General features: G+C 42.0%; 1 protein-coding gene across 1 annotated transcript; it reads right to left on the bottom strand.

The window, feature by feature from the left end:
* Window positions 1-25071, bottom strand: tshr (thyroid stimulating hormone receptor). The gene is made up of 10 exons (XM_085383065.1): window positions 24870-25071; window positions 17787-17858; window positions 16917-16991; window positions 12447-12521; window positions 11037-11111; window positions 10498-10575; window positions 9845-9913; window positions 5474-5551; window positions 1816-2004; window positions 1-1456 (listed from the first exon to the last, which is right to left on the bottom strand). Exons 1-10 carry the CDS (start codon window positions 25037-25039, stop codon window positions 1-3), a joined length of 2337 nt encoding a protein of 778 aa, XP_085239191.1. The 5' UTR covers window positions 25040-25071.
* Window positions 25072-25273: the final 202 nt, after the last annotated feature.

The following is a 25273-nucleotide window of genomic DNA, read 5'->3' on the forward strand; positions in this document are numbered from 1 at the left end:
TCATGTGTCCAACCTCTGGCTCTCTTCGGGATTCTTCTGTTGGCTGATTGCTTGGTGGGAGGTATGTCCTGCGGACCTTTTCAGGTGGATAGGCACTTCTTCCTGGCCTATGCTCCCTCCTTTGCGACTTTTATCCTTGTCTCTCCTTATCTGAGATGTCCCGCTGCTGCCCTTTGACGAGACCGTCTGGCCTCTGAACAGCTGTGCTCGCTGCTGACACAGGCCCACCTTACTGAGAAGGATGAATATGTCTCCCCTGAAGGCTTTAGTGAAGATGGCATAGAGGAACGGGTTGGCACAGGAATTGAGCGGGTAGAAGAGCACCAATAAAATCTTGGAGTTGGACACGGTGATGAGCGGCCGGTCCAGCACGGCTGATATGGCGTAGAAGGAAATTGGTGCCATGCACAAGAAGTCAGTGAAGATGAGGACAGCCATGCGCTTGGCAATGTTGGTATCCTTGGATCCGGAGTGGTAGTGAGGGTTATGCACCGTGCAGTAGATCTTGAAGTAACAAGCACAGATGATGAAAAATGCTAAGATGTTGAGGACGAGCACTGACATGATGTAGATCTGAGCCGCTGCGGACTCGGTGTCCATGGGGAGGCAGATGCTGACCTTCTGGTAACTGCTCACGCCGACCAGTGGGAGCAAGGCCAGGAGGATGCAGAAGACCCAGCCGCCTAGCATGACAGCCGCTGCGTGGTGCAGGTGCAGCTTGCGATCCAGCCGCATGGCAAAGGTGATGGCGTACCACCTCTCCAGAGTGATCGCCGTCAAGGTGTAGACGGACAGCTCGCTGGCGAAGACTGTGAAAAACCCAGCAAGTCCACAGCCGGGGCCCGTCTGCCAGTCTATGGCGTGGTTGAAGTATTCGGCCCGCGTATGGAGGTCTACAGAGGCGATGAGCAGCAGGTAAATCCCCATGCACAGATCTGCAAAGGCCAGGTGACACATGAGGAACCGGGAGACTGAGAGCTTGTAGTGGCTGGTGAGGAGCACCAGGAGCACCACCACATTTCCCAGAACAGCCAGCAAGCTCACAAACCACACAGACACCCGCAGGAAGCCAAAACCCATTATGTCCTCACAAGGATTGAACTCATCGGGCGCCGGTGCGCACGCCACCTCCTCTCCCTCCTCGCACACCACATAGTCGTAACGACTGTCAAACTCCTGACTGTTGTCCTCCTGGGGGTTCTTTAGGGTCTCTCCGAAACCCACATCCTCATCTGGGTGGCCTCCAAAGTAGGCGTGGTAGTGCAGGCTGCCGTGGACGTCACCGCTCTTCCAATCTTGCTGGGCTTCTCTGTGATCCCCGTCTTTTAGCTCCCGGTCCGGGAGTGTTTCCACAACACTGTCCTCCTGGAGGGACGGCATGCGCAGGGGCCCCACGGAGCGCTTTTGATGCTGGTCATACAAAGCAGTAAGGTTGCAGATGATGTACTCCAAAAAGCTGAAAAACACATGCAGACAAACGCACAGAACATTGAGCCCATAAAATAATGATGCAGTCATCTTTATATCCACTTGAAGGAAAAGGGAATCCTGTTTTGAGAGCCATTACTAGTCTGGCTCGACCTCGTTCCTACAATAACAGCAGTGAGTGACACTAATTATGGAAGCACTGTAATGAATTATAGGTAAACACGTCAGGAGAGTTGATTCAATCCCTGCCAACATCTACATCATGCAAGTGCAGCTGCTGCCGCTCGCTGTGGCGGATCATCCAAATACACGAAATTCAAGGACTACATTTTTCATGCTGCCTTCTACACTCCACCAGCTACAAAAAAGAAGAACTGACAAACGCACCCTCGCTTCTTTTTAAGGTTTTTGAAGCCGCAGCAGTGGCTCGGGTATGTCAGGTTGGCGACGGTGAGGTGCTTAAAGGTCTTGATGGGTGGCAGTTTCTTGAGGGCCCAGGCATCACGTGCCTTCAGCTCCCGGACAGAGTCCATCCCTGTGGTTGGCAGGGAGGTGATCCCTGTTTGGGACACGTCTCTGAAAGACAGGTGGGGAATAAAAGACCTCAATTTTGGCCAAAAGAAAATGGTTATTTCCACCTGCAGTAATTTATATTTGTTGGCACGTTATCTTCTCGGACCTCCTCAGCTTTCCACATGCACAAGATGGAGAAATAAGCAGCAAGACAAAAGATTTGACACTGATTACAACAGACATGACATGAAAAGGAGGAACTAAGGTGTAGGTGGGTTGCAAAGAGGCTTACAGAGGAGATTTAACACTTGGGTGTATCGAAGGGATCGCCATAGATCTAGATTTTTGACCTTATTAGTGGCAGACTGGTCATGATGGGAGAGTGTGCGGGATGCAAGTCAGTCACACAGCACAGACGATTCAGAAACAGTTGGGGAGAAGGCCAAACAAATGCTCTTGCCCAATGGTGGGCTCTGTTTTCAAAGGTACCTTCGATATCTCAAATATTTGCTATATTTCCACTCTGCTGCTGCTTTTCTTTGCTGGAATTTACATTAGGTCCACAGTCTGTGGAAAATATGGGATTTAAACATTGTTTTCCCCCACAAAAATCCCACACATCTGTGGGGCTATGAGGTTACTCAAGAGGTGATGCAGCCGCGTCTTGGATAACACTTTGAAAATGGAATTACCAAATAAGACATTATGAGCTCAGAGGCTGCAAATGAGGCTACGTCCGTGATACAGCTGATAACATGCAGGTAAAAAACTCTGTATCCCATAACATAAGCATGCTAAAATAATACCAAGCACAATACTTTAATCTCACAAAGTGAAAGAACAACACTCGGCGACTTTCAAGTCCAGACTTTGGAACAGACATACTTTGAGCAACCCAGAAAAAAAGCTAGACATGATGAGACCAGCGAGCTCACGGATGGATTAAACAACACCCTGCATCTGTTTCCTGGAGTGAACTCCTTAGCCCATCATCTTTAAGTAATTACACGCGGTATTTCTCGCACTCAGCTGTCATGCCAAAGCCAGCTCAACCTCCTCGGGACGAAGACGTCCAGGGAATTGACAATTTCACCAACATCCTGCGTGATCCTGTTATCAGGACATTCCAACCTACAGTGCCGCACACGCCCCCCCCTCCCTCCACGGGCCAAGTAGAGTCCAAGCTCCGCTTTGCTGTAGTTTCCTAACCCTACATTGCTCCAAGTCATCAATTCATTTAATTAAATCAGATGTTTTCTAAGAGTTCATTTGTACTTTTTTTAGTCCCGTTTGCTCTCCGCTCCTCTCTGTCCTCTGGTCTCTCTCGTGGGGCTCGTTGTGAAACGCCGTTTTAAGAAAAGGAAACAATAACAAAAGAGGAGCGCAGACCCTGAGAGTGTTGGTCCGATTTTGTCATTTCCAGATGTTTCGCTCATGACCTCATGGAGGTGACCTAACTCAGGACATGTTCCTCAGTGGAATAGAGGAAGAATACCTGCACACAAAGCCAGTTTACCTTAGCAGACACTTAGCAGCTAGAGCCGAGCCACAACAGCAACCGGATAGCTGTGGTTAAAGGTGTTTGCATCAAATGTCCTTATATATGAGGTCACAGCAAAAAAGAAAACGGTATCGGAGAAACGTCGGAAGTCTCTCCATCACATGCTCGCACACAATGCGTGTCAGGTTTCCTGGTGAAAGGCGCAGCTGTGGAGGAAGGATTTTTCCTCTGTCCTGTTTCACAGACATGTCTCATCTAGTCCACACACTGTGAACGAGCACATTGCTGAACTCTAACTGGACTTACCGTCAGTAACTTCCTAAACAGGGCTAGTGCTAAACAGTGTTGGTCAAGTTACTTGAAAAAAGTAATCAGTAACTAATTACTGATTACTTCCCCAAAAAAGTGTTCCCGTTACTTTACTGATTACTTATTTTCAAAAGTAATTAATTACTTAGTTACTTAGTTACTTTTTAAAAACACGATTTACAACCTGAATAGGTGATAAAGCGATAGATCTTTCAGCCCAATTCTACTTTTTCTACATAATCCATCATACAAAATGTAATCAGATGGAAAAGTCTCTTTTTTTTTAACTTGTTTTATCAGTTTTAATCTTTTAACTTTAAGCATCAAGCAAAAATTTAATTATCTGCAACATTCTCTGACTGGAAGAAATTTTTTTAATATTTAAACCTATTTTCTGCACATTCCAGCACATAAAATAAAATATTTTTTGTGTTTACACTCAGTCTTTCAAATAGATGCAAGTAAAACACAGCAGAAAATAAATAAAGTCAAAGACTCAGCGGTCCTGTTGCTCTATTTTCACCTGTAAAGCAGGAGTGGGGTAGGCGGAGGTTTACCCTGGTGCAGGTGTGCCGCGGTCAGTGGAAGAATCCGCGAGTTTCTCTGTGAGTTTCCCATTACGTCGTAGCTACTCGGTGCTTGTTGGAAGTTTAGGGGTTTTTTGCTGTAAAAAGAAGTTTTCTTCCCACGCACAGCGGACACTAATGTTTTTGTCACTTTTTATGGAATCAAACTCAAAGTAAGGTCAGTACTTCCACGCTTTAAACGCTGCACGCTCATACTCTCTCTGCACTCGATATATGATCCATTGTTGATCTGCACACAGCTGTTGTCACGAACGTCGCACTCGCTTACGTCACTGTCGTGAGACACTCGCAAAAAATATCACGGTTTTAGTAACGCAGTAACGCAGCGTTCCTACGGGAAAGTAACGGTAATCTAATTACCGTTTTTGCAATAGTAATCCCTTACTTTACTCGTTACTTGAAAAAAGTAATCAGATTACATCTCTGGTGCTAAATATCCCTCAAAACGGTTTGCTGTGGGTGTGTTTTCTAATCTTTGTTCTGTTCTGTCTTTTCATGTTTTAAAACCTACAGCCATATAAAACCGAAAGTGCAGAGATTAATAACAAGTATGATTCAGTGCAGAGAGGTCTGTTAACATTATCGCCAGTTCTAAAAGTTTCAGGTTGTGTCCTTATTTACCCAGAAACAGAAGAAAAGTGTGAAAACCTACGTAGACGCTACGATTCAGGAGCTGGTAGAATCACCTTTAAAAATGAAAGGTAACCATTTTCTGTATGACTTTGTGAGTCTTTCACATTGCTGTAGAGGAATTTTGGCCCCATCTACTTGACAACACTGATTTAGTTCATTGTGATTTGCAGGTATTTGTTTATGCACAGCTCTCTGAAGTCCCCAGTATGCCTGCAGCGTGGTCGCTTTGATTCCATTTATGCTCATCGTTATGGTGCAGGTGGCAGATAAAACCTCTACATCAGCGCTGGGAGTGATGTAAGGCTTAAAGGTAGAGGTGAGGCTGCTTTAAAAACAGGGCTGCTGGAGACCAGAAATAAATGGCTGACGTCATGTCCATCTTTTATATACAGTCTATGTTATCAATATGCAATAAAATATTATGCAATAATAAAAAAAATATATATAAGTGTGTAGAAGTACAAGGAGTTGATGAGAGTGGCTCAAATTTTCAGGTACTCACAGGAGAATGGGGCCGCTGATGGTTCCCGCAAAACATCTGTCATCCATCTCGGTTAAATACTTATTCCTGTGAAGGTCGCTGGACAGGAAAGCACAAAATTACGTTTTTTCGAGAGAAAGAAAACCTGCACGTTGAAGTCAGACTGACAAAGGTGAGGTGCGGGGTCATATTTCTCTTGTCTTTAGGGTCAAAACATCACAGAAAACGTCTCACTTGCATTGTTGATTCAAATTCGAAAGTATACGGTTTGACGGTACCTACTTCTCACCCTTGTGCACATCTCCCTGAATCCCTTAAATCTAATAAGGATAATAGACATGTGAGGGATGTGTTTGTCTTGGTCAGGCTGTGCTGGGATCAGTTCTCCCCTCAGCGCAGATCAGGCGCCAACACAAACACCCGTGTGGTAAGACTCACTAGTTACCGACCAATGGCTTAATTGGGCTGTTATAAGGATGTGGACTTGAGTGTAGGTGTTGTAAAAGAGGAGAGGGGTCTTAGATTAATATCATTAATATCTCATATCCTGACTATGCAGGATTCTGGACCAGAGGTGAAAAGCAGAAAACATGTTGCGACAAGGAGGGAAAAGGCGATATTGTTACCTTTTCTCTGCTCGGTGATTTATGAGGTTATTGAATGCAGGAGCATGAAATAGATTTCTACAAGCCTGAGGACTCGTGTCACCGAGTATTTGGGAGAAGGCCACTCTTAATGCAGACTTCCTGAAAGACATATTTGGAAACATATTTCCCCGTGAGAGCTCCTCCTTGCTAATCAAGAGCTGGACTTTTTGAGTGCATATGAGAAGGCCCAACTATGATCCTTCTGTAGCGCAAGTTTGGGTAAGGAAATAGACATCCCAGATGTCAGAAAGTGTTAAACCCAGGCAAAATGCTGCATAATCTAATTTGTGGGAAAATAGAGGGCCAATAAACTGTTTCAGGGCCCCAGTGACAGATAGTTACACAGATACGCTAAAAAAGACTTTTAAATCATTGTTTTGATTATTCAGTGTGATAGCGTCTGAAAGTGATGGGAAAAGGTTTTTTTTGCTTTGTTGGTCAGAGTTAAGAAGGTTTCTTTAGCTTCTCAATATTTTAGTAATAATTTAAGTAATCACTGTTGTTTCTTTGCCTAACAGCTGTTCATCCAACCCAGTGGGTTGGATGGCTGGTGGCGTTCCAGTGTTTCCAGTGCCTGTTAACTCTGTGTAAACACAGAGGTCTAACACAGAGTTAGGGGTGTTTGGTTATCTATCAGCATTAATGAATTCCTAGACCTTTTAACCCTTTAACCATCACATCTAAGGTCCAAACCCACACCCCTTTGTTTCGTTGTTTTTCTTTCTTTGGGCTTCAGTAAAGTGCTGACAGGTGGAACAGATGATGATGATGATGTCATATGCGCCACCAGCTACAGGTTGAGACATCCGTCACCTTGTATTCTTCAGATACATCTTAAGGCCTTTTTCCCCTCTTGTGAACATGTGTGCAAAGTCCTCACCAACATCCCACCCAAAAACCATCTACCTTCAAAGAAAACCAAATGCAGCACAATGAAATCCAGAAACCAAAACCCTCGAGCAAGAACAGAGAACTAAGAGAAAACAACAGCATGCATTGTGGTGCTCCATGCTGTGAGGACATCCCCACTCCGAATAAGGCCACCTAAATCAGGAGCCCAGACACCCCAGAGGACCAAAACATACAGGGAACACCAAGCTGCAGTGGACACCAGGGTGTCGAGCCCGAAACATGCAGGAAGGCCCACTGAGACCCAGCAGGGCCCAGACAGCCAGGAAGAGGAGCCCACAGCACCACAGGAGCCAAGGCACAGCGAACAGACCCAAAGCCCCGGAAGGACACCAGCCAGGACAACCAGGGTCCAGGGAAGAACCCCACTCTCTCTAAAAGTTTTTCTTGTTAAATTGTTCTTCTCATTTAATGAGGGGTTCACTTAGAAAGCAGATGATGGCTAACCTTAAGAAAAGTGCACATTCAACAAAACATCTTTTTTTCAGGATATTATCTCAGATGGACATGTTCATGTAACCGTTTCAGTCATCGTCTCTGTTTCCTGTGAGACGCTAACATTCAGTCATGCTGTGCGTGCAGGATTGAGTGATTTCCTGCTGTCGTTTCAATGTCTCACCATGACACATGGCACTGTGGTGTGAACATTATTACTGTAGCAGCACAGATATTAATAAATACAACTCCAGTTTACTATATCAGTGCACATAAAAGGCCCTGACTAAGAGTGAGGAGGATGACAATCTGTGAAGAGTGACAGGAAAGCAGAGGGAGAGAGGAAGACATGCGGCACATGGTCGCCTGCTCATCCCAGCGAGATAAACCAGCACCCAGGATAGACTTTTTCAAAGAGTTTAAACTGATCACTTTGTGTGGTGAAAACCACATAAAGCCACCTGATGAAAACAAAAACTAGCAGGAGAAACTAATGTGAGAGCTGCTTCAGCTAAACACTTCTTGGAAGGAGTTAAAAAACAACAACAACTTTGCTCTATTCCTCTTTAGCCGTAAAACCCTCTCTGTACACTGATAATCAGGTGGTTCTTAACACACTCAAAATCTAGTTTCACTTTAATTTTGTAATGCCGTCTTCCTCGGGTCCTCTAAGCGACAACCATTTGTTTCCCCCTTCACTTTTGGACTCGACATTCTCAGTGTGGTGTGACAAAGGTATAAAACAGTTCAAACATTTATATGTGGATGGTGTTTTCAATAGTTTTCCCAAGTTGTCTTCTCATTATAATCTCCCTATTACCCATTTGTTTCGCTATTTTCAAATTCGAAATTTTGTTGCCAAGTGTTTCCCAAATTTCCCCTCTTTACCTCCAGAACAGCAGTGGGAAACTACGTTATCATTTGTTCCTCATCACAGAGGAACCATTTTGAAACCCTATGATGCTATTCTGTCTTTTAGTAACCACTCTAATGTTAAGCTTAAGTGTACATGGGAAGGAGAACTAGGAATTCGAATACATGAGGAGTCTTGGGAACAGGCTATAGCGAGGGTACGATCTTCCACCTCCTGCGCTCGTCTTGGACTTATTCAATTTAAGGTCATACACAGGGTGCATTTCTCTAAGTCTAGACTTTCTGAATTGTATCCAGAAGTGGAAAATAAATGTGATAAATGCCACGGTTCTCCTTGTCACCTTAGCCACATGCTTTTTCTGTGTCCTGAGCTACAAGGTTTCTGGACCGGGTATTTTGCTATTATGTCAACTGTTCTTGGGGCAACTCTTCATCCTTGTCCTCTGATTGCTGTATTTGGGATTCCTGTTCGCTCGCTTACACTTGATTCCACACAAAAGGACATTATTGCCTTCACATCCTACTAGCGAGACGTCTAATATTGTTGCATTGGAAGTCTGTTAAGTATCCTACTATTTCCCGGCGGCTTAAAGATGTCATGTTTTTTTAAAACTTGAAAAAATTTTGTCTTTGTTTTAGAATGCGTTGTTTTTTTTCATATATATATATATATATATATATATATATAAGTTTATTTACTTAGGAAAATGAAGAAAGGTTGATTGTATTTCGGTAACTGCAAGTACTGTTGTTTTCTTTTTCAATAAAAATATTTTCAAAAAAACAAAAAACAAAACAACAGTGTGGAGGCACCTGGAAATCAGCCTGACAGGTTCAGATGAGTTGTGTCTGATAAGGAGATACTGCTGCTGGTGGAGCTTGTTGCTAAGCAATGAAATTAAAGGTATCATTCGCAAAAGTCCCTTCAGTACAAGCAGAAGAGATGGAAATATCGAGATGAGACAAAGGCTGTATTTTCTTTTATTTTGAAATGTGCATTTCACATGGAAAGGTTAAAAAAGAAATACTGCACTAAGAGAGACGCCGCGCTGAGGAGCATCTGTCTCACAGTACCAACCCTGACTTTTTGAGCAGTTACTATCACACACATGCAGCGAGTGTATCCTCCTCAAAAGTAGTAAAAACTACAATACGTAGGGGCAAAAACTACACTCTCCCCAAACAGGTGCCAGTGAAGCTCAAGCCAGCAGCTGGTTATCTTGAATTTGGCCTAAAGGCTGGAAACAGAAGGGAACAAATGAAACAGTACCAGTGTTGTTGTTTCTCTTCAGCTTTTATAAAGTTTAAATGGGACAGTTTAAATTTAAAACCTGGCAGACAAGCTGTTTCCTTCTTACTCTTTCCGTTCTTTACTGCGTTGGCTGTAGCTTCATATTTACCTTACCATTCACCATTAAAGTCTGGAAGGCATGGGGGGAAAAAAAGCACATTTCCCAAAATTCCCAGCTCTATAACCAGTCATACCAGTTTTACTTCAGCGTGGTGTTCAGTCGCCAGAAATACTTACACTTGATCTAACTTTGTCCCGTTGAAGGCATGATGTCGTATGGATCTGAAGCCGTTTCCATACAGCATCCTGGAACAAAGCAATAAATAGTAACATCGAGAAAAAAGGAGAAGGCACTCATCAGGACTTGTCTCCTTCGGTTTAATAACCAAGCTGGTGAATGAAAATACTTTCCACATGTTGATCCTTCATCCGCTCCTCTGCACCAGTGACAGATGAGTGGGGCCTACTTGTTTCACTTTTTATGGTGAGACTTGTCTGTCCGTGCAATTTAGCGGTTCTTAAACCCAACATTTACCTCACTTCCCTCATTCCCAAATCCAACCGCATGCATGTGATTGCCCGTCAGTGGTGGGTGAGAGTGATTGTCCCGTTGTGCTTGTTTTTGCTATCTTTGTCAGCTCGAGTGAGGTCGGGGTGAGGACATGTTTTTAAAGTGAGGTCATTTTGCACGGCCCCCATTTCCTCTGGTGGCTATTTTAAGGTTTTTGCTTGGGTGAAAACAATGTTACAGTTTTTCTTCTATAAGCTACATGCAAGCGTAACATATTAATATGGATTTGCATCAGGTGTGCGATTGAGCTTTTTTAATACAAAGCATATATGTGCATCTGCGTGTGGTCCCCCCTGTGAGTGCGGTTCATATAGCTCACACTGTCAGCACTTCGCTGGTGATGCCACAGAACGCGTTGGCTGGGATCTCGGTGATGTAGGGCTGATCAACAATTTCCCTGCAAAGGAAGACGGAGAACGGGCAGGAAATGAAGTGGTGTTGTAAATAAATGCCTTTCACTGGAAAGAGGCATGGGGAGAAATGTGGTGTTGATGATTGTTTCGCAAGTGTTACAGCTGGGTAGGAAAATTAGATTTAGGAAATAAAGGAGCTGACTGAGTGGGTGAGGACAAAGAGAGATGAGACTGTTGTGTTCCAAATGACTTGCCCAGCCTTGTTTTGTGAAGTACAAAGGAGCATTATCAGTCTTTTCATTCTGTCTGCTTTGACACACAAACAATAACCACGAACCATGAGATGCTAACTTTTCAGAATAAAAACACTACATTATTCTGTCAACAATGTAGCAAAGAGAGGAGATGATAATGGCCAAGTATCCTTCTAAGTCTTATTGATTTACCATATTATAGTAATCAGTTGTGTTGATGTTCAAAGTAGGAGTTTTAAGAAGCAACTTACAGGATGAAGTTCATGTCGTTAGAATGGATGTTGCTCAAATCAGGGAAGAAAGTGAGGCCAGTATTGAAAATCCCCCTGAATGGCACAGAGAAGGTTACATTCATCAGTAATTGATCACCTTTAAAGGGGACCTACTATGCTCGTTATCCACTTCCTGGGCTCTAATAGTGTTTTTGCATCCTTGATACTAGATTTTTGTGCTTTGGTGAAACCATTTATTTTACTCTCTGTCTGAAACGGCTCATTTTAGCTCCCTGTCTTTAAGCTAACTGCCCCTCACTACCCACAGACTGAAACTACAGACAGTATAAAACACTGATGTAGCTTCTGGGTCAGAAAAACGATGCCAATGTGGAAATGCCTTAAAGTTACAGTGTGTAAAATCTCATCACTAGATGTCCACTGTTTACCTCGACTGTCAATATGTCTGTTTGCTCAGGAGGAGGCTGTAAAACTTGTGAAAGGATACGAAACGATGAGTGACTCACTTCGATGACAGGATGTTGAGGATATTGGGAACCTTTCCACTGTTAGCTGCTGTTGGCCGGCATCAGTCACCTTATCTTTGAAGTGGATCTAACCTTGTTATTCTGACACTTACTGGATACATTTTTTTAACATTGATAAAAAGTTACATCTGTTTCGTAAATTTCAGTCATTCAAAATATAAGATTATCTGAGGTATGAAGCCACACGCTTATTGGTGCATGAGTTGTCAATCACAAGTAATTAGCCAATGAGCGTGCAGTTTCACAGTCAGACGTTCCCGCTTTCTGCAATGAAAATGCTGATGGTGGAAACACGTGACTTCAGAAACCAATTGGTGGAGTCACAGTAGCTGTGTCCATCTTTTATACTATCCGTGATTTTAATACAAACAGGGCTGTGTGCCTGAGATGATCATATTTTAGCTATCCACTCTCACTGATGTCAGCGCCAAGAGCAGAAAACAACCCTGTGAGACAGTGTTTAGAGCACCCTGACCTCGCAGGGATTACTGTGACAGGTGCAAACCTCATTATTTGAACATTTGGGCCATGTGAGCTTTCACTAGTCTGCTATGTATGACAGAAAATAAAGAAAACCATTATACGTCCACTTTAAAAGTGCAATGCATGCTACTCTCATTATTGACTCTCTGCTGAATTCATTATAAATGCATCATAAAGTGAGAGGAAAGAAAAGACAGACTGTATCATTTAATATAAACAGTCCTTAAAATATAAGCTTTTAATAGCCAAGTAGAGGCAATGGGCTTTTTAACAGAAGCTAACCATGAGTAAAGACATCATGTCAAACTGCTAAACGTTGGCCTCCTGAAAGGAAAAATGTCTTGACTGATCCCCCCCCTCATGTTTTGACTTCACTCTAATGTTGACGTTTTTAAAGACCTGTTCTAAAAGTACTTACAGGTACTTGAGCTCTGGGAGATGTTTAAAGGCTTCTGGGTCAATGTAGGTCAGACTTTTCGCGTTCCGAATCTCACTGAAAGAGCAAACACGGAGAGGTGTCAGCTGCTGCCAATGTGCTCACCTTTGAATCCAAACGAATGCAGAGCATAGGTAGAAAACGAAGGTGTGTCGACGCCATGATGATTCAGAAACACACGCGCTTTACAATCTTCAGACCTGCCGAGGGAACAGAGCAAGGTGGATGCAGTGAGCAAGAGAAGGGAAACTTGGTGCAGACAGCCAGGATCGGAAGTAAAGCCCAATTAGTGTTTCATTAGTGTGTTTACTCTGGTGCGCCCTGTGCTGCACTGAACTCTTCTCACTGCTGTCTGAGGCCATGAGGTGATCTGGAACGTGTATCCTGGCCTTTCTTCACACGCCTGGCAAACCTCATTTAAAGTTCCCGGGTAGATGAGGTTCATCTTCCCAGTGCTGTTGTGTAGAAACTCGGGGCTTACAGCAAAATATCGGAGGCAGTTAAATAAGCAAATACAACTTTTCCATAGTCTGTTAAGTTGGCTACTAAACTGATGAGTGGCAGCATTTCAGTGGGGCGAGGAAACCAGGTAAGCTGAAGAGTCGGAGTCTTTCTTATTATCCTTTGAACTCCAAAATCGGGGTCGGGATTTGATTTCTTTTTACTTGGATTACTGGTCGATCAAGTTTGTGTTTCTGTGGGTGGTCCTCTTTTCTTTGTCTTTGGCGGGTGATGTCAACCGTGCAATTTGCGCTGTTGCATCGAGCCTAAGTAAAAACTAGAACTGGGTTTACATAGCCAAGGTAAACGGCACAATCATGACAGAGAGGAAACAGCTCTGCCCTGTACATAAAAATAAAGGACACACGGAGAAAATGACATTTTAAGCCAAGAGAAGAGAAAGAGGTGTTATTCTGGTCACTGACAAACACATTGATTTTTTTTTTTTTTTGGCCACTTGGGGGCACCAGCACAAACTATAAATACTACATTTACAAATTATCACCGTAATTTCTCAGTTAACCTGCAATACACTGACAAAATGTTTTTTTTTATTCACTTGTATTCTGTTCTTTGGTTCCCAGAATTTCCCCCGCTGCTCTTCCCCCTGGCTTTTCTTAACCCCAGACTGAAGGATGCATACTGCACTCTAGCCCACCCTTTAAACTGTGCTCAGTCATGGCATGCAGTTCATACACTGGTCGAACAAGCCAGACTTCGGGGATCAAAAATACTCAATCATGGTACAGACCTGATTATACCATCTGTGTTTCTCTATGTCTTATGCTGTACAGCCACACCTCCTTTCTTTATATTTTGCTAGGAAAATGGGAAATAGGTGTAGTGATTTATTTACATGTGCAAATGTAAATATAAAAACAGTATATAAGGCAAAATCAAAATGATCCCTCACTGCTTAAATAATATTGAGGCTCAGACTTTGTCCACGACTGATAGTCTTCCATTGTGTGTTGTTATATTTAGGTATGCTTTGGCTGCTTTGGCAGAGTGTTTGGGATAACTGTCATGGAGTATCAAACCCCGATGACACCTGTGAGGATCCACACAGGCTGAAATGCAGCCCTGAACCATGACAGAGCCTCCACCGTGTTCACAGATGGTTGCAGACAGTCAGTGCTGTTCCTCTCCTGACTTGACAATTTCAAGTCAGGAGAGGAATTCTTTGATTTTCAGTCTAGTTCTTGTGTAATTTGGCATAGCGCCTCATTTTCTCCATGTTTCCCCTCCTTCAGAATGGCTTCTTGACAGCCACCCTTCCACTGAGATTATTTCTAATGAGGCTTTGGCGAACAGTAGATTCGCTGACAGCTGAAGGGCCAGATGTATCTCTCAGGTCCTGGGTCAGGTCTTTGCTGTTTTCTTAAGGACATGACTTTCAGATGCTGTTCATCAGCTGTAAAAGCGTTTTGGGCCTGCCACTTTCTTTGTACTCCATTTGCCCCAGTTCCTTACATTCTTAAAGATACACTATGCCAGGATGTGCCATGTTTTCATTGGATATTCCCTTGTTGGTGGGAACATACTATTTTATACCCATCAGACATTTTTCATAGATTCAGCTAAAGAAACGAGAACAAATGAAACATTTTTCTGACAGGCTGCTAGTAACAAAGATACAATTTAAAATCACTTCCTTGCTGAGTGTCTGTGAAGGTTCTCAGTCATCCAGGTCATCGTAGTCTAAGGAGCTTGGAAAGGAAGCCGTCTGGACTTCTTTAAATTGCTTGAAGACGTTTCACCTCTCATCCAAGAAGCTTCTTCAGTTATGGGGTCAAATAGTGGAGAGTCCCAGATTTAAGCCCTGTAGTAGTACCCCACCCCCCAAGAGGGACAAAGGACCCCCTAATGATCCCCTACCTAATCACATGAGCCAAGGTGTGAAAAAGGGTGTAGGTCACAATCAGCCAGGGTTTCGGGTGAGCTCATTGTGAAACCCTGGCCCCACCCTATCAGGGCCCAGGATGTGAGTGGGCGTTAAGGTGTCTGGGAAGGATCTCAAAAATGGATTATAGATGGCAGACAGTTGGTGTCGTAAGCCCCGCCTCTGTTCAAAGATGGTCGCTCACAGTGGACATAGATGCTTCTTTCACTCCTCTTTCAAACCATCTGTCCTCTCTGTCCAAAATGTGAACATTGGCATCCTCGAAAGAGTGTCCTTTATCCTTAAGATGCAGATGGACAGTCGAGTCTTGTCCTGTGGAGGTGGCTCTTCTGTGTTGTGCCATGCGCTTATGAAGTGGCTGTTTGGTTTCTCCAATGTGGAGCTTCTTCAATGAGAGGTGAAACGTCTTCAAGCAACTGAAAGAAGTCCAGACGCTTTTCTTTCCAAGCTCCGTAGACTTCCTTGCTAAGTCTGTTATGTGTAGACACAGCACAGGTTTATCCCTTAAGTTAGGTGCCTATGCTTGAATTATTTCATAGGTACAAGGACTGGACTGAAAATTATTTAAAAAGCAGCCAATGTCCAAAGAAAGGCACTGAAAGAAAGCTTGAAGAACTATTGCTCAAGACACTATTAAAAATTACAACAAAGTCCTGCTCCTTGGAACCAAAACATAAAGGAATGAAGGATGGCTCGGGACTTTTGCACAGTTCTGTAGCTGTACATGAGGCACACGATGAGCCAGAGCAGTGAGCTAAAGAATTCCAGTTCAGTGAGTTCAGACCATAGTTCAAATAAAAATACTGATCAGCACAGCTTTAGCCTTTATGTGGTAAAGACCTGTGTTTTCTTTGTGCCAAACAAGAGTTTACACTTTCATAAAAAAGTCATATCCAGACTGAAGCAGCGTGAAAGTTTACATATGAGCCGTATAGTTCGAGTGTAGCGTTGAGAGATTTCAACATTTTTACCTCCCTAAAAAACCAAGTATTCATCGCACTGGTAGTTTCATGTTATGGTGGCACAAGGGAAACTTTATCCAACCCCCTCTGAATTCTTAGCTCCAATGGCAAGTCCTTGATCCACAGCTGCTGTCGGCCTCAAGCAGCCAACAGGAAGCAGAGCATTAATTTGTGTCTGACCCTGAAGGAAACCTGAGAGAGATGCTATTATCTTATGGATGGCACTACACCACACCAATCAGCGGCAAATAGGCCCCAGAGATCCAAAATACACCCCCAGAACACACATACAACCCTCAGCTAGCAGCTTGAATTATTACTTCTGTCTGTGTTTTGATATCTGGATTTCAACAGCTAATAAGGAAAGAACTCGGATAGAAAAGACATCCAAATCATGTCGAATTAACTTTTCTAGCTGTTAATCATAATTTCCGTCTCAAACGACTGCACACGCCCGCGTTTTTTAAGAGTGGAAACAAATTGGCATGTGCACAAGCTCCTGTGTTACAGGATGCTATACCTTGGAACAAATCATTCACATGAGCAGGAAGTCTTGCAGTAATATATGAAGTGCTGGGAGGTGTTCTGCTGGAAAGTGTGTGGTCCACGCAAGACACTCAGCCATAAATCTCTATCCCATAATTGAGAATAGAGTGCACCTTGCTAGACTTTTTCCCCTGAGCTGCTTCAACGAGAGCTGGAGCATGAAGAAAAAGAGCAGAGAAGCCAAACACTGGCTGCTGTTTAGCCTCTCTGCTCTAACATCTTATTAGAGCGAACTCAGTAGTAGCTCACCAAATACATCCAAGATAATGAGTTATTTCATTGAATTGAATTGTTTATCTAATCTGCATTTAGTATTCCCACAACAGGGTTATTTCTTTAGCCTCATGAACTGGCAAAAGCGCTCTGATTACAAGTGGCGAGCAGTGTGAAAGGGAGAAATAAGCTCCTGTCTTTCCCTGCTTTCATTTGCTGCTGGCAAGGTTCAAAATTAAGCAGTTTTTTCTCCCGAGAGAGAGCAAATGGAACAGCTTGATCAATAAAGATCAATAAAGAGTGTGCCCTTTTCCTTTAGTTACTCACATGTGGGTAATTTTCCTCAGGCTGTAAAACGAGTGCTTCTCCAGCCTCTGCAGCGTCATGTCCACAGATATATATCTACGAGAAATAAACAAAGCTATCGGACAAATTGTCTGTGTAATATAAACATATACGACTTCTTTGTAGCACATGACTTTAAAGAATGAAGGTACTGTGGTCGTGTTAGGAGGGGGGAAACATAAGACATGTTTTCACAAATGAGTTTGTGGCTCCAAAAATCATCCTAAAGCCTGAAAGTCTTTCCTGAATTTATAAGTCCACCTTGTGTAAAGCCTCCAAAGTCGTGGGTAATTTTACAGGCATGCCCCTCGCATATACATTACTTAGTCATCAGTCACTCGGCTGCATGCTCTGAAAATAATCACTTACTTTTTTACAGTTATTATGAGTTACTTGATAAAACACACCTCTGTGTATCTGAAAATATAATTGACATTTTATTGATTTTCTGTCCTGAAGTCTGCCTGTTCAGAGTCAGTCGAAATGCTGGCCGTGTGCACTTTTGTGTGGTTCAGGCTTATAGAAAACCTCTCCTCCACACATCCGTCTCTCTTTATGCATGACTTGGACGCAGATGTGGAACTCAGCAGCTGAGGATCAAGGCTCAAGTGTATATTTTACCTCAGCACAAAAACTCCACCTCTACACCCAAAAATCTCTGCTGGAATACCTAGGCCATGTCCAAGCCCTGCTGTGGTGGAAGGAGAAACATTCCTATTGCAGGAACGCATTAGCTCTTCCAGCTCTGATTAGAAGCCAGCGGTGACACTAAACAGAGAGCATATCGTCTGCTTGAGTGAGAGACAAAAGGGAAAGGGGTGGCTGGGTGTGAGGGGAATAACCTGCACTCACATTCTTGAGATGTTGACCACGTTGGCAAAGGCATCCGCTGGCACAGATGATAGACGGGTCTCAAAAAGCCACCTGGTTAACAACAAACAAACAAAAAACCCCATAATGATGAATATTTAATTTGTCACAAAAAAGTTTAATTCCAATTTTACTTGTAATTTCTTTTGTAATTGTATGATTAGATTACATTTAATGACATTACAGTAAGTAGCCAGAGCCAGCACGTCACTTTGCTAAGCTAAGTTAGCTCAAATTAGCTTAGCATAAAGATTAGAGATGTAAGGAAAAAGCCTGGTTTAGTGGTTATTTTTACACTTCAGTTGTTTTGCAGACTAAACAAATGATAGAAGATATAATGGACAAGTGATTTAAAGGTGGTTTTGTTACCTGTGATAAAAGTCAGAGAAGTCTTTCTCTATTTTTTCCAGTATTGACACTTAGCTAACTATACACAAAAGAGATGCTCATCTGCTATCCCTTTCTATTCCCTCCATCCCATCTTCTGTCAGCAGCAAAGTCAGGAGTGCATTTCCCAAAATAGCAGTTTATTTACATATTCACATTTCAGTTGAAAGAAAGAAGGAAACAAACAGTACAGGCAATGAGGGAAAGAAAGCAATATCACAAAGTCCAAATACTAGCGGGTCTCCGGAAAAAAAGAGAAAAAGATGAAATCTTTCTCTGAAGATAATGGGGAAACAGATCCCCCCTGAAGGAACAGAAAGGAAAACAAGGACATGAATGTAAGCTGGCAACCAAATCAAACAATGTCTGGGTGTGTTTATGATGTTTCAGAAAGTGTAGTGTGCGAGACATTAGAGTTCAGGAGATTTAATGGGTAAGTTGTCATGAAGGAGAAGAAAACAGGTGGAAAGTTCTTAGGAAATAAAAGACCAAGACTGAGAACTAAAAAAAGCTGGTAAGGTATGTGATTCACGTGGAAGAATAGCTAACGGTTAAACAATTTTTATGTTATGGGGAAAATAATGGAATCTGAACCATTTTAAATATATATATATTTTTAATTTTGTAAAAGAGAGAATCTTTTAAATGAAATTTAAAACACTAAAAGAAAATATTTCAAAATAAGAAATAATTTCAGAATGGGATTATGGGAATTTTGTTCTCTCTCTCTTTTTTTTTTGATTCATAAACTTTAGCCTTTAGGCTTTAGCCAGAAGATGATTAGCCTATTAAAGAAGTATCTTTAAACATTCATGGCGAAACATCTTGCATGGTTCTACTTAAACGTCAGTGCATGGATGCCTACCTACAACAATTTACCCAGACTGAACTCAAATCCATCACATACACAATCAGACAAAGCAGGTCCCACTGAGACTAGAACTCAGATTGCTAGATTCAAAGGCCAGAGTGCTAACCATTACACCATGGAACCATCAATTCGTTACAAGAAAGCTATGTGCTGGTATGGATGTTGGTTGCACATATCTTTTTGAGACTCTTCAGAGGGGACGTGTCATCCTGTCACGATGTACCTCATCAAGCAGGCTAGATTTATTGAGAAAGTATACAAAAAATATTTTGAGGAACCAGTTGGTGACTACCTAGCGACCAGTTGAGACCACCTGGCAAGACAAACTCTTTGCAACCTTCAGCAATCAGTAAACGCCAAAACATTTAAACGGCAAAGTGATTGTCAGGGGGTCGCCCACTGCTCGCTAGCCTTATGTGACTGGGGCTTAAACAAAACTACGAAATGGGCGGTGGCTATGTCCAGGAACATCGAACAACAATATATATAAAAAAAATGTAAAAAAAAAACCACGCACATTAATAGATAGGGTGTTGTCATTTTTTGCGAAACAAGAAATGTGTTGACATGTGCTAGTAAATGAAATGTGTTATTAAAAAGTGCAGTTTAGCCTTTTTGACATTAATCAACTAATTCGCTACTTCATAGGAAATAAATGAGTGATAATAATCATTAAATCTTTACACCAGGGCATCATCTAAAATGTTCAACCTTTTCTTTAAGGACACACGACCTTGCAAATAAAAAGTGTTATTTCTTTCCTTGCTGGAGACTTTATTGCGGTGGACTTCGGAATCATAACATAATAATAGAGGAATGGGATTAAGATGGTATCCACATGTGTTGCTGTCATGTTATATTCCAGGCTCATGGGATGCACATTTAGAGTTTGTTCCACCACATCCTGATTCAACTAGCAACAGTGTACGCAAGCATTTGGGGAAAAGAACATGACTCAGCCAAAGCCAGCATCTTCACGCACCTTTGGTTCATCAGGGGAACAAAAGACTAATTCAGAGGCTGAGATTTGGCCGATGAGTCCGCATCACGCTCGCACGTGGAGCGGGGTTGTCAGTCTGCAAACACGGGCGCACGGCACTCTGCACGCACTCTGACAAACTCAAACAAACACAGCGACACAGAGCAGACCCTGACACCAAACACCCCGCTCAGAACCACGCAGTTTCACCGCCACACTCCAACCAGAATGCATTTTCCCTCAGGAGTACAGGGAGAAGACCGGTGAGGCCATCTTGAAGGGCTTAAGGAGAGAATTACTACCCCAATTTGTCATTTTGGATAGAAAACCTAAAAAACAAACAGGCTGGGAATTGACTTTGAAGTGGGGAGAGGCCACATAATTCACAGTGGTGTCAGCGCCCGATTGACAACATAGCTGTGTTTACTATGAGCTCTCTTTAATTTTGTGCGTTGGCTGGTAGAGAGGCTCTGTTACATATTGTGCTACAAACCTTTCTCCAGATGGAATCGTTTAAAAAAATAAAAGTTCCATAAAAACGCAAGAGTGTCCACTGCACACTTGCTTTCTGACATTTACTTGTTCAGTCGTGTCTTGCAATAGACACGTATAGAAGCGCTGTTAAAAAAGTGATTTGTTTTCTCATAAACACGTGCAGAAATTAATGCACCACTAACAATTTCCACTGCATGACCCATTGGTAGAAATGAATGGCTAGTAAATTGTCAGTGTTTCCATTAATCGCATCTCATCACGTTCAACATCCTGCTTTTTCTCCTCTTGCATTAATCAGGGTGCTCATCTGTTACCATTCAGCAAACGGCATTAGGATTTCACTGTGAGGGGCTGTTTTATTAGACGTTGACTTGTCACATGTTTAAACTCTGATCAAAAAAAAAAAATCTGAGGTTTCTGAAGAACTGGAACTGCTGCGTTTCCATTGAAGTGTTTTTCCCTCTTAATTATTCGCAAATGGAACTCTTGGGGTGTTTGCAAAATGTGCTGTAAAAGGTAAATATTGTATTTGAATGCAACGTCCAGACGCAGGCGGGTGTCACGCTAGGCAGGCTTCTCAGCACGCCTGTGCTTTTCCTTTCCACCTCTCAGAGTCCCGGTGGCACACGGAGTAACCTCCACACACAAAGCACTCTAAACTCCAAGTATCCACATGTGCACTCTCGCACACACACACACTCAGACGGCTGCTTTGCAGTCCCATTTCGTTTTGTGGGAACTTTTACACGTTGTCCCGCACAAAACTATCTTTAAAATCTTTAACCAAACTCTTGTGCTAATGGCTAAATTAGCACAGAAAGCTTCAAGGCTTTTACCCACAATGGGACATTTTATAAAAGGTCATAGCTCACAGCTTCACAAATGTCTCAAAGGAAAGCTTGAGAAGAGTAAGTAACACACTCGATTGCTTTCTGGCAGAGATGAACAGATTGTATGGCTAAATTAATACCCCAGCGACTTCAGCTTAACTCTGTCCAGTAAAATAAAGGTCTGCAAACCAGCAGTTCAAAGGTTCATCAATTATAACGTAAGACTGTAAAATATTAATAATATGAATAATGATATGGTTTAGTTGTATAAACCGTACAAAAGCTCTATTTTGGCCTCTGCTTTTAAGCTACATTTCCTGGCATTAAGCTCTTTTATGCTTCAAAAAGCATATACGAATATTTAATTCTTAACTTTCAATTTCCCAGTTCAAAATCATGTAATGTGAGTGCTTTGAACTGAGTTTTGACCCTAAAATGAATACAAATTTTTAATAAGTACCATCCCTTATTAAAACATTGTTATAATGGCAACATATGTAGTAAATGGTATTGGTCTAACTCCTGAATTTCTATCACGACAGTTTCTAAGGAAAACCAAATGGTGAAAGACATCTCTGGCAGCAGCCACGAGGTGAAAGGCCAAAATAAACGCAGAGCTGGACCTAGTTGGAGTCGCAAAAAGTGGACAGTATTGGCCTGACGAGGGCATTGGGGGGGATTTGTTCCTCTGTGTTTGTCTAGGCTATAGGAAAATCTAACTTTATCACACCTCATCTGCTGGAACATCCCGCTCAATACCCGGTGTATTTTGGGCTTATTTGGCAGATATTTTTATCAGGAGCGCTGGCAGTGCTAGGCTGGGCAAACTGAACAAGAATGTGAAGAACATTGAGGACATCGATTCACGTGGACATATGAATTGAAGCAGTGACGGGGAGGTAATTTTATGTGATGGGTGCTGATGAAGGCAATGCAAAGTATTTGGAATTTTGAGATGGAGGGACGCTCTAGTAACTGGAAGTGAGGAATGGGGATTATCACGGCACAGCGCAGAGCCTTCTCCTGGGCTTTAGTGAACACTACATCAGGGATAGTTGGAAGAGGAACAGTTTAAAATATCAAATCAATAACCAAATTATAAGGTGTAAATATCACCGTTTATATCATAGCTTACTAGAAAATGTGGATTTTTCAAGTCCATCATGAAATGATAAGAACTCTGAGAAGGTGTGTTTAACCAGGCTGCTTTACCCTAAATGCTAACATTTCCATACTAACAATGGCAATAGATGCTAGAATTAGCATGAAACTGAAGGAGATAAGAATTATATTTATATAGCGAGTACTGGGGTGAAAAAAGAAGAAAAAGATTTGTGTATGATGATAGTGGACACATTCTAATAATTTGCTTGCCCAAACACGTGTGGTAGACAAAGAGAGTACATCAGTGTTGTTGAATTTTAGCCGACTGACCTGTGAGACCAAAACTTCAAAAATGACAATCATAGTAAGCATTCAAAGTAATAACCTACAGCACAGTAAAGTATATTAAGTCATTATTAAGTATTAGGTATAGTAACTGTTGAAGTACAGCGCAAGTCCTTCTACAAACGAGGTAGTTTTTTTTAAAGTTTTTAATTAAACTAATGTTTTCTTTCAGTTTTTACCAGGTCGGAGTTGCTACCTGGATAGAATCACTTGTCAAATCTTATTAAAACTGCTAAAAAGTTATTCTGACTTTACCCCAAAATAAGGTGATAAAAAGCTGTTGCCACTTTGCTGTTGCAGAATTATCTCAAAGATTCTTTGAGCACCATGTTTCTCCGTTGATGTTTCTGGCATATTATTATATTTAAAAAAAAAATGCCCACTTGGTTATGTTCCAGGTCATTACTAAAGTGCTGTACATCGTGTACAATTAAACGTTACTGTTTGCTGATTTCAGTGGAAATACCCTTTCTGATGTTTCCAGTGTTTCCACATCTGCGATGGAGTCCATCTGAGGGGCATGTGTTTCCATCAGTCAAGGCCACAGCAAACGGGTCGCTCTCTATTGCATAATTTTCACCCTCTACTTAAGCAGTTTGGGAAATGTAAAAGCCCTGCTACATTTTTCAGAGGTGATCCTTACGAATTACATCATTGGCTCCCAGGACAGATTTTGTTGGGGTCTCAGATAACAAGATGACTATTGTACTTTTAGTTTATTTATTTATTTATATTTTAACTTTTTACAGTCAGCACATGATTGCAACAAACTATAAAGCTTTTAGTGTAACTTTGCTTTGCTTCATTTCCCTCCTAAACTAGGACTTTCCCAGACAAAGCAAGATATTTAAAGATGTCACATTGGTCTCTGAGAAAATATTAGGAGTAAACTCCACTTTTATTTCCCATTTCACAGACAAGACAAGCTTTAGAAAAAGCAGTGCGCAGAAAATTGATAATGAAAATGATGATTAGTTGCAGCCTGAGCTGGCAGTGATGCTAGAGGAAACACTGTCTTTGCAAAATGAAAACAAGTGAGTGAATGTTGGCTTTTAGCAGTATTCTTGTCATTGATGATACCATCATCAGTGGCGGTTTAGCACTGTAAATTAATACAAGATACACACAGAAGCACATTTTAGAGGTCAAAGCAGAAAGTGAAAAAAATTATGTGAGGAAATATGAGCCTGTTATTGATTGTTAAAACATTTCTTATCACCAAAGAGCATCTCTGGTGTCTGCAGTACATTTGTGCCATGCAGTGGTCTCACATACAGGACCCTAACCTGAAAGCTGTCAGTACCTTGGTAGCTCAAACCCTCCTCAGACGTTGGTGTCAAGATTATTTCTTTCTTCTTCCTATCTCGAAAAGTCCTACAGCTGATTTACCAGAGCAAAATAAAATAAACTATGGACAAAGGCACACTCGATGTGGTATACATATAGCCTAGTCAGCAAATAGAGATCCAGCCATAAAGGTGATTTCCAAATATTCCAGTGCAGATGTGATTATTTTAAGACAGAGTGTAAAAAACAAATATTACATTAAAACTGATTAGCATGAACTTTTAATATAAAACCAAGAGAGGTTTTCACTCGTGTTTTGAAATGTTCTGTTTATATTATTTGTATAGTTTCAGGTTATAAAGGTGGCTTAACTGAGTCGTTTTAAATAAAACCTACTAAACTGGGGTCATATTATTTCACAATTAATCTTGTAATTGTTAAATGCATCTCCATGAAAAATGAAAATATCAGTGTTCTTTTTCATATGTTTTAAGGCTTTACAATAACAAATAGTCAAATACAAGTGACACAGACAACTGCAGATCACAGTAATGCTATAACAGACAAAAACGATACCTTGAAAATGAAAGAATAACTACTTAACAACATAGACAGTCTCAGGATCCCCTGGGTGCACTTTGGAATATTCATGCTATTATAATGATTTTTCCTCGGGGTTCGGAACACTTTACATTCACAGTGCTTGGAAGAAAAAAAACAAAAACAGCAGGATTACTTTCACAGACGCGTTTTGAACGCCTACTTACAGCGTCTCCGTGCTCGCTGGGAACCTGGGGAGAATATCAATGTCAAAGCAGGAGATAGTGAGAGTCTTCCACTCGGAGCACTCGCAGACGGCAGGGCAGGAGTCAGCCTCAGATGCAGTGCTGATAGGGAGGGTGACGAGCGTAAACAATGCGCACGTTATCACCTGCATGCTGACTGGCAAGTGTTGGGTTTCGATGGTAGTCCCCCTGAAGTCCACAGCCACAAAGAAATCTACCAGTTTGAGTCAAGCTGTCCCTAATAGCCTGTGCTGTTTGCTGTTTTTCATGAATAATCCTTAGAGTGACCAAGTGGAGCTGCACTGCACTGTTGTGCACAGTTTGCTTTACCGGGCCACAGGAGTTTTCTGTGAAGCTGGGGATGCTGTAGGACGGGCAGCTGCGGC

This window comes from Rhamphochromis longiceps, linkage group LG15 (genome assembly GCF_057381845.1).
Source record: "Rhamphochromis longiceps isolate RC_006_pf linkage group LG15, R_longiceps_female_GT1.1, whole genome shotgun sequence".
NCBI lineage: Eukaryota > Metazoa > Chordata > Actinopteri > Cichliformes > Cichlidae > Rhamphochromis > Rhamphochromis longiceps.